The sequence below is a fragment of the Geospiza fortis genome, unplaced genomic scaffold (genome assembly GCF_000277835.1).
Source record: "Geospiza fortis unplaced genomic scaffold, GeoFor_1.0 scaffold55, whole genome shotgun sequence".
NCBI lineage: Eukaryota > Metazoa > Chordata > Aves > Passeriformes > Thraupidae > Geospiza > Geospiza fortis.
In genome coordinates this window covers 6,304,360-6,312,896 of record NW_005054308.1, presented here as the reverse complement: position 1 = coordinate 6,312,896, position 8,537 = coordinate 6,304,360, and the positions used below count along the sequence as shown (strand labels likewise).

Sequence of the window (8,537 nt, the reverse complement as noted above, 5' to 3'; positions counted from 1 at the left end):
TTCAGCAGTTGAAAATGCTGCAAGGGAGTAGCTCTAGGCAGGTCCCTACATGCTGCACAGCTCTGAAGGGCTGTTAAGTAACAAGCAGCAAGCAGAGCTTTTAAGAACATGGTTTTCAACTTCTCAGAAGGAGCCACAATGCCTTTCTGGGTCACCCATCTCTGCCCCCCAAGTTTTTCTTTAATTTGAAGTACGTTTGGGATTATGTTGTGTTTCCTAGAAGTGAAATGATGGCATGAAAAAATGAGTCTGAATTCTGTCAAAACTTAATTGTGTTGATTTCTCTCCAACTTCTGCTAGTTTGACTTCAGCTTCAGACAATTTGTTTCCAAAAGGAATGACCACAGAGAGATTTTTTGGATTGTTGGCTTCTATTTACCTAGGAGAAAATTATTTGAAGCAAATATTAAATTTACAGCTTTGTATTTATCTGTAATTAGATACCTCTCTGAGAGAATATGACACATACTGTTAGCTGGGATCTAACAATTTGTTCCTAACATTCAACTTGAGATACAAATTGAACTAGTTCTGGTTCTTAAAGAGATGAGTCTTGAAAAAGTGTCTGGAAAAACAAGTCTTCCCTGTTTAAATTAGGAATGTGCCAAATGACTGGCAGGTACTTGATATATAATTTAAATTTAAAACAGGAAGAAACAGTTCTAGATAAAGATCTCCTAGGATATCTAGGGGAAATATATGCACCTATATTTAGCTTATCCCTGGTTTCAACCCCTAACTGCACACACAGCAGCATGCACTTAGCTTTTGAAAAGAACAGGCCTTGATCCTTTAACAAGCTCTGCAAAGCTCCCTAATAAAGTTACATCCCTGTTAATCACATGTGTGCTCCCCAGTTCCTCCTTTGATACACCTTGTTCACAGAGATAAACCATGGAGCCACAGCTGCTCGGGAGCTGTTGGGGAAGGGAGCTGATGGAAGGTGGTTATGGACAGCAGATCCTCCACAGGAATCCTGACCCTCGGGCTTTGCCATGAGAAGGCAACGGCCAGAGAGATTGCTCAAGGGCTGAGGGTGACATGGGCAAAGTGTCTAGCTGGAAATCTGCTCCTTCAGTCAGCTCAGAGGAGGCAGAGGGTCAGGCCTGTGAATTAGAAGAATTTTGAGGTAATTGAGACAGAGCTTGACTAGAAAAGTGAGAGAAAGCTGTTGGAAAGGCCACATCGTGGAGCTGCACATTCAGAAGGAATTTTTACAACATGGCATGTCTTCCCCATCATTGCTGGGGAGGGACAACACATCCTGTAGCACAGGGAGAGAAAAGGGAAGAAAACCACAGAGGGGCACATAAATCAAACATAATTTTCAGAAACTTCAGTGGAGAGAGAGGTTAAGATGGAGAAGGGAGGCTGGAGAAACAAAACAAGAGGAAGTTTGGATTATGGGTGGAGAGTGTAGATATGCTGTTTGACTTAGGAGAAAGCAGAATGAAAGGAGGGCAAGATTGTTCACAGAATAGCAAGTCAGCCTGATCAGAGCATTTTGCATGACTTAGCACATTTTCCCCCCTCTATAAAGGCAGAAACTGAAGCAGAGAAAGTGAAGAAATCTGACCCAGCCTGGGGATGTGGGAGGACAGATCTGTCACTGGGACAGAGCGAAGAAGAGCTGAGCTAGCAATTGTACCAATAAAGGTCAGGGTAGACAGAGCAGGGAGGTGAGGCTGAGCCCTTGCACACTTTTATCTGTAACCCATTGACCTTAATGAGAACTACCAATGTTCTTCCTTTGACACCTGCAGGGCTTAAGGAGACACCGCACCATGGAAGTCTCCATCAGGAGTCACTTCCTGAGTGTTGCTGTTTTCCTGCTGCATTGTGTGGTCCACAAGGCCAGCTGTGAGAAGGGCAACACTTCCCCTCTGCACTTCACCCACTTCTTCTACAATGCCACCATCTATGAGAATTCAGCCCCCAAGACCTACGTGGAGAGCTACGTCAAGATGGGCATTTACAAGAGAGACCCTGAGTGGGACATCAGGTACAGAATAGCTTCTGGGGACAACACTGGTCTGTTTAAAACAGAGGAGCACGTGATCGGGGATTTCTGCTTCTTGAGAATAAGAACCAGGAGCAGCAACACAGCACTTTTAAACCGTGAGGTCAAAGACAGTTACATGTTAATAATCAAGGCCACAGAGAGCACCTTTGCCTACGAAGCCTGGGCCAAAGTCTTGATCCATATTCTGGACAGAAATGACTTGAAACCTCTCTTTTCACCCCCTTCCTACAAAGTGTCCATCAGAGAAGACACTCCTCTGAAAACAGTGGTCAGCACGCTCAGTGCCACTGATGCTGATGCTGGCCAGAATGCTGAGTTCTACTATGCCCTCAACACCAAGTCCAGCCTGTTCGCTGTGCACCCCACCACGGGGGCAGTTATGGTCACAGGCAGGCTGAACAGCACCCATCGAGGCAGGCATAACCTGCAGGTTTTGGCTGTGGACAGAATGAGAAAGATCACGGAGGGGAATGGCTTTGGGAACTTGGCTAGTCTCACCATCCAGGTGGAGCCATCTGCCAGGAAAGCCCCCTCTATCTCCTCGGTGAAGGTGACATCACCTGACTCAGATGAAGACTTTATCTATGCAACTCTCTCTGTAGAAAGTGGTGACTCAGATGCAGGGATTGATTCAGTCGAGTTTGTGGATGGAGATCCGGGAAGACATTTCAGAGCCATCAGATCCTACTTTGGGAGCACTGAGTTCATGATTGTGTCAAACAAAGAGATAAACTGGTTACTTTACCCATTTGGTTTCAACCTCAGTGTGCAAGCCAAGGACAAGAGCAAGCCACCATTGTTCTCTCCTGTCAGAGTTGTCCACATACCTCCCTCCAAGTATGTTTCTGCCAGGTTTGAGAAAGAAGTGTACCGGGTCCAGCTCAGTGAATTTTCCCCAGCTGGAAGCCAAGTTGTTATGGTGAAGATCACACCAGTTGTCCCAAATCTTAAATACATTTTGAGACCTACTCCTGACAGCACAAGCTTTAAGATCAATCCTCACACTGGGCTGATAACTACAGTCAGAACAATGGACTTCCATGAGCAGTCTAGTTTTGAGCTTGAGGTTACAAGCAGTAACAGTCACACGTCCACCGCTGTTATTGTTGACATTACCGACTGCAACAATCATGCTCCAAGTTTTACTCAGTCTTCCTACCATGGGGCCTTTGATGAAAATGTCCCTCCTGGCACCAGTGTCTTAACAGTAAGGGCTACAGATGAAGATAAAGGAGACAATGGCTTTGTCACCTACAGCATAGCCAACCAGAAATCAGTTCCCTTTGTCATTGACCCCTATTCTGGTGTCATTTCCACCTCCAAGTCGATGGACTACGAGCTGATGCAGAGATGGTACCACCTGCGGGTGTGGGCGTCAGACTGGGGCTCACCCTTCCGCCGCGAGGCTGAGGTGCACGTCTCCCTCACACTGAGCAATGTCAATGACAACGCTCCTGTGTTTGAGAAGGCAAGCTGCAGTGGCACCATCCCACGGGACTTTCCAGTTGGGAGCCCTGTGGCCACGGTCTCTGCCATCGACAGCGATGAGCTGCAGCATATCAAATATGAAATCAAGTCTGGCAACGACTTACAGCATTTTGAACTGAATCCCATCTCTGGAGTAATATCCCTTAGAATATCTCTGCGAGATCTTCCTTCTGAACAGCCACTTTTCTACTCTTTGAAAATAACTGCAACAGACGGCGAGAACTACGCTTTGCCAACATCTGTAAACATCACTGTGGTCAGCCAAGGCCTCCCTGTCCAAATGCAGTGTGAGGAAACAGGAGTCTTGAAGCAACTGACAGAAACCATCATACACTCCATCGAGTCTCAGTCTCAAGGCCATGGGCAGGATGATGAAACATCTCTGAACTTGCACCTTATAAACCATAATGCTCCTAAGTTTGATGACAGCTTTCCACGATCCATTGATATCATAGAGACTGTTCCCATCAACTCAACTATTGCTGACCTTTCAGCCATTGATCCTGACACTGGTTTTAATGGAAAATTGGTTTATGTGATCTCAGATGGAAACGATGACAGCTGCTTTACAATTGACCTGGAACTGGGTCTCCTTCAAGTCCTTTCTCCTTTAGATCATGAGCAAACCAGCTTCTACATTCTCAACATTACTGTGTATGACCTTGGCACACCACAAAAATCATCTTGGAAACTATTGGCTGTGAATGTGTTGGATACCAATGATAATACTCCTAAATTCACTCAAGGTGCCTATTGGGTGGCAATACCAGAACATGTAGCAGCAGGGACAACAATAGCTCAACTGAAAGCAGAAGATGCTGATACTGATGACAATGGGAGAGTAAAATACTCCCTCCTAACCCCCACAGACAAGTTTGCCATTAACAGTGTCACTGGAGAAGTGACAGTTACAGGTGCTCTAGATAGAGAATTGTGGCCTTGCTATGTGCTGAAAATAGAAGCTAGGGACCAGCCCAAAACAGGCTTCCAGCTGTTCTCTGTCACAGACCTCGTTGTGACTCTGGAGGATGTAAATGACAACACCCCTCAGTGCCTTCCAGCCTTCAACAGTGTGAAGGTCCCCGAAGACCTGCCCGTGGGGACCGTTCTCCTGTTTATGGAAGCCTTTGACCCTGATGCTGGCTCTGGGGGGGAGGTGAGGTACAGCCTCGTCAACAATGAGGAGATGATATTTCATGTGGATAAGCTGACCGGGGCGCTCCGTTTGGACAAGGAGCTGGACTATGAGAAGAGGGACTCTTACAATCTCACCGTGCAGGTCAGTGACAGTGGGAAGCCCTTCTCTCGCTCTTCCCTCTGCCACCTGGAAGTGAACGTCATTGATGTCAACGAGAACTTGAACCCACCACGCTTTGCCTCCTTTGTCTTCAAAGGCTGGGTGCAGGAGAACAGCCCAAAGGGCACGTCAGTGATGATGGTCACAGCCAAGGACATCGACAGGGGCAAAGATGGAGAGGTTCAGTATTTCCTCCGAGAAGGCACTGGCCTGTCTGTCTTCCACATTGAAAAGGACACAGGTAAGGACTTCTTCATTTAATAGTGTCCCTTGAAGGCTTAAATTACGTGCTGTGTTTGGCCTGGCTCTTTACAATGTTCTTGCATTCAAGCCTTTCTTGATTGTGCAGGGATTTACTAATTTATGCCTGGATCTGGGTAGGAACAAGCAGGTGTTTTTCTCTTTAAAATAACAGCAGATCAATGTCTGTCCTCCCCCAAAAGAGGTCTTCCCTATCACCTGGGTACCAAAAATTGACCTCAGCAGCAGCAAGCCCCTCACACAATCTCACAGCCACACAAGGTGGGTTGTGAGTTTTTGTGACCAGCAAAGAGCAGGAAGCAGACTTGAGACTGCTCTGTTATCAAGGACTAAGCAGTCTGAGTTCCTTAAATCCCTCACAAACACTCCCTGTCCTCCTCCTAGGCACCATACGGACCATTGGATCGCTCGACCGAGAGGGAACATCTCACTACTGGCTGACTGTGCTGGCCCTTGACCTGGGAACAATTCCTCTGTCTTCTGTGACTGAAATTTATATTGAAGTCACTGATACCAATGACAACCCACCTCAGATGTCCAGGCCTGTCTTCTATGCCTCTGTGATGGAGAATTCCCCACCAAACACATCAGTCCTTCAGCTTGATGCCTTCGATCCAGACTCCAGCTCAGAGGGGAAACTGACTTTTCACATCCTAACTGGAAATCCTCAAGGACTCTTCACCATTAACCTCATTACAGGTAAGACTGACCCAGCTCAGCATCTGTTTTTGAGGCTTCCAAGTGCCCAGAGGATGTTACATATTCAATATAAACAGCCCACAAAGCTGCCTTTTTCACACTTTTCTGCTGCAGCAAAAGTCCCAGTCTCCAAATACACTCTGTGGGGAGTCTGAGGATTGAAACCCTCAACCTGAGGGCTGTGATTTGCTTCCATATGGCTCTTAGAATGACACAAATGTGCTGCTTTCAAAGCCCTAAACAGTTGCTTTTAATCTTCCCCCTTATAAACAACTGTCGCACAGCCTGAGCCAGGGAACAACACCCTTCTGGAGGTGACTGTTCCCGACACAGACCCAGGCAGGATTAACAAAAATGAATTCCACTGCACTCAAAGGCTCCACCCATTCTCCAGCACCATTAATGTAGTAAGTGTAGTAAGCCTCTTCTGCCATCTTCCTAGACTATATCTTTCATCTGAGGATTATTTACCAGATCTTCCAGAGCCATCAAAAACCCGCTGATGTTTTGTGTAAACAGCTTCCTCAAACTCTCCCAGCAGAGCTGACATTGGGCCAGTCTGGCAGGGAAAGCTGTGCCGAGCCCTTCATGCCATCAACTCCTGGGAGAAGAGGGAAGGGAGGGCACAGAGCCTGAGTATGGGAGAGGATTAATTGCATGACTTTGATCTCCTGGAGATGATAAAAGCAGTTCAGCTACTGCAGCGGGGTGGAAGCTTGCTCTCAGATGAGGAGCTGGGTGGATTGGAAACGGCTAGAGCTGCTCTCAGCTACGTGTTACCAGTGGTGTGATGGCTCTCTGGCAGTGCTGTACAGCTGCCTAGGAGGAGAATGGAAGAAAGAAATTATTATTATTATGAAATACTAAAATCTTTTTGTTACAAGAGCCTCACAGGGTGTGTTTACATGGCACTGTGTAAATGCACCTGGAGATGTCAGCTAACTGTGACCACTGCTGCCCACAGCTGGAGCTGTCTGTGCTGCCAGAAGCTTTTTAGCCTGGTCAGGACATTGCTCTGCCTCCAACTTTCCCACATAATCCAAACAGCCATGCACAACCCAGCCCCAGGACAGCTTGCACAATGCAGGGTTCTGCAGAAATGTTCCTTCAGAAGCCCTGTGGCATAAAACCACTGCCTTTTTGATGGGATGTGGAGCAGGATGGCTGTCAGGACACCGAGCTGGCTCCCCTCTTCAGCTGAGCAGCTGTGCACCCTGCAGGAAATTCAGCCTTTATGCTGCAGGCAAAGCTTTCAGCCCCATTTGAGTGCAAAGTCACGATCCAAGGCTGTTCCATAGCAAAATGGGTGACTCTGGCAAAATCCAAATGTTTGCTAATGAGACACCTCACCTCTGAGCCATCCCATTAATCCTATCTTAGACAAAAAAAGCTCTCTCAGGTATGAGTCATCTCTTCTCCATCTCTCCCTATGCTCAGGTGATTTGCATGAGAAGAGTGATAAGTTTGTCAGTTCTGAAAGAAACTCATAGGCTGATCTTATCTCTTGGACAGTTGCTGGAAGTCTCTTCTTTAAACCCTGAGCTTGGAGGTTGTTTAAGGTCCTGCTTCCAAGCCTGATGAGGATTCAGTTATCCATTATTTTACTTGCATGTCACCCAAAAGAACCTATAATTACCTGTGAACATTGGCATAAACGGAGCAGTTATACCCTCATGTTTACAGTATCTAAAGAGAAGTTATTTGCTGCTGCTGCCAGGAGGAATATCACAGCTTGTCTAACGTTCAGGGCCCTAGGCAGCCTTTTGGAAACCCAGCAGTATTTTCATTCTGCAGGCTAGTTGCTCCATTAAGTAGAATAAAATAATAATCCTTGGTCTCAGCTTGGTAGTGCAGTGCTGGAAGATGAACTGCTGTCATCCCCATTAGTGCAGGATTATATTAAAAAAAAAAAGGGTTATCCCACTGTAGGGCTGAAGACTGTGATCAAGACATCTCCTTTTTACCTATCTCACATGGTCATTGTCATCAAAGGACAGACAGATAAGTCACACTGGCACTGAAATAAGCCAGGACACAAGAGGGCCAGAGGTCACTCTGGGTTTCTCCTAGGTAGGACATTTCTGGTAGTGGCCTCTAGGCAAAGGGAGAGGAGGAGGAGGAGGAGGAAGCTCGTTCTCATCCTGTGTCTTAAGAGGAATTAAGGACCTGATGTACTGCTGCAGCAGGTATATCTACACCCAGAATAACCCTGCAGAATAGCTCTGGATAACCATTTAGGGCAGAGTGACACACTATTGCAAGTAACCTAGTTTGGTCCCTGGTTGTGTGTTTGATTCAGTGCCTTGACATGGGCTGGATTGTGGAGACATAACCAGCAGGGCCCCTTGACTTCTCCTGGCCTTGCAGGGGAGCCAGGAACAGCCATGGTAGCTGTCCTGGCTTCTCCAGCATTCCCAAACACCACAGAAAGGCTGTAAGTTCTCCAAGCTTTCAGTTCTCTAAAGAGGGTGGAGAAAAAGGAGGAAAATACATGAAAGGCTGATGAGAAGAGGGAACAAAACTGTGCGCTGAGATGAAAGCTCTGTGCCATGGGCGATGGAATCTCTCCAGCCCAGCCTGGCAGCTGGTGTGGAGCAGCGTTTGTGGGAGACAGGGGTAGAGAGATACATGGAGAGATGGGCAGATAGCAGGGATTGGGGTGTTCTTGGGCTGGAAAAGTTTTCAGGCTGTTTTGTTCAGGATTTGATGTGAAGGAGGTTTGAGTGCACACAGGGCCAGGAGGAACTGGGAGGCTGTGGCAGGAGGAGT

At 47.0% G+C, this 8,537-nt stretch overlaps 1 protein-coding gene across 1 annotated transcript in view; it reads left to right on the top strand.

The window, feature by feature from the left end:
* Window positions 1-8,537, top strand: part of FAT2 (FAT atypical cadherin 2) — a 60,325-nt gene that overhangs the window by 13,617 nt on the left and 38,171 nt on the right. Inside the window, exons 3-4 of the mRNA XM_005418879.2 lie at window positions 1,764-5,049; window positions 5,454-5,768. Coding sequence (XP_005418936.1) covers window positions 1,785-5,049; window positions 5,454-5,768 — 3,580 coding nt within the window. The 5' untranslated portion in view covers window positions 1,764-1,784. The remainder of the gene's footprint in view (window positions 1-1,763; window positions 5,050-5,453; window positions 5,769-8,537) is intronic.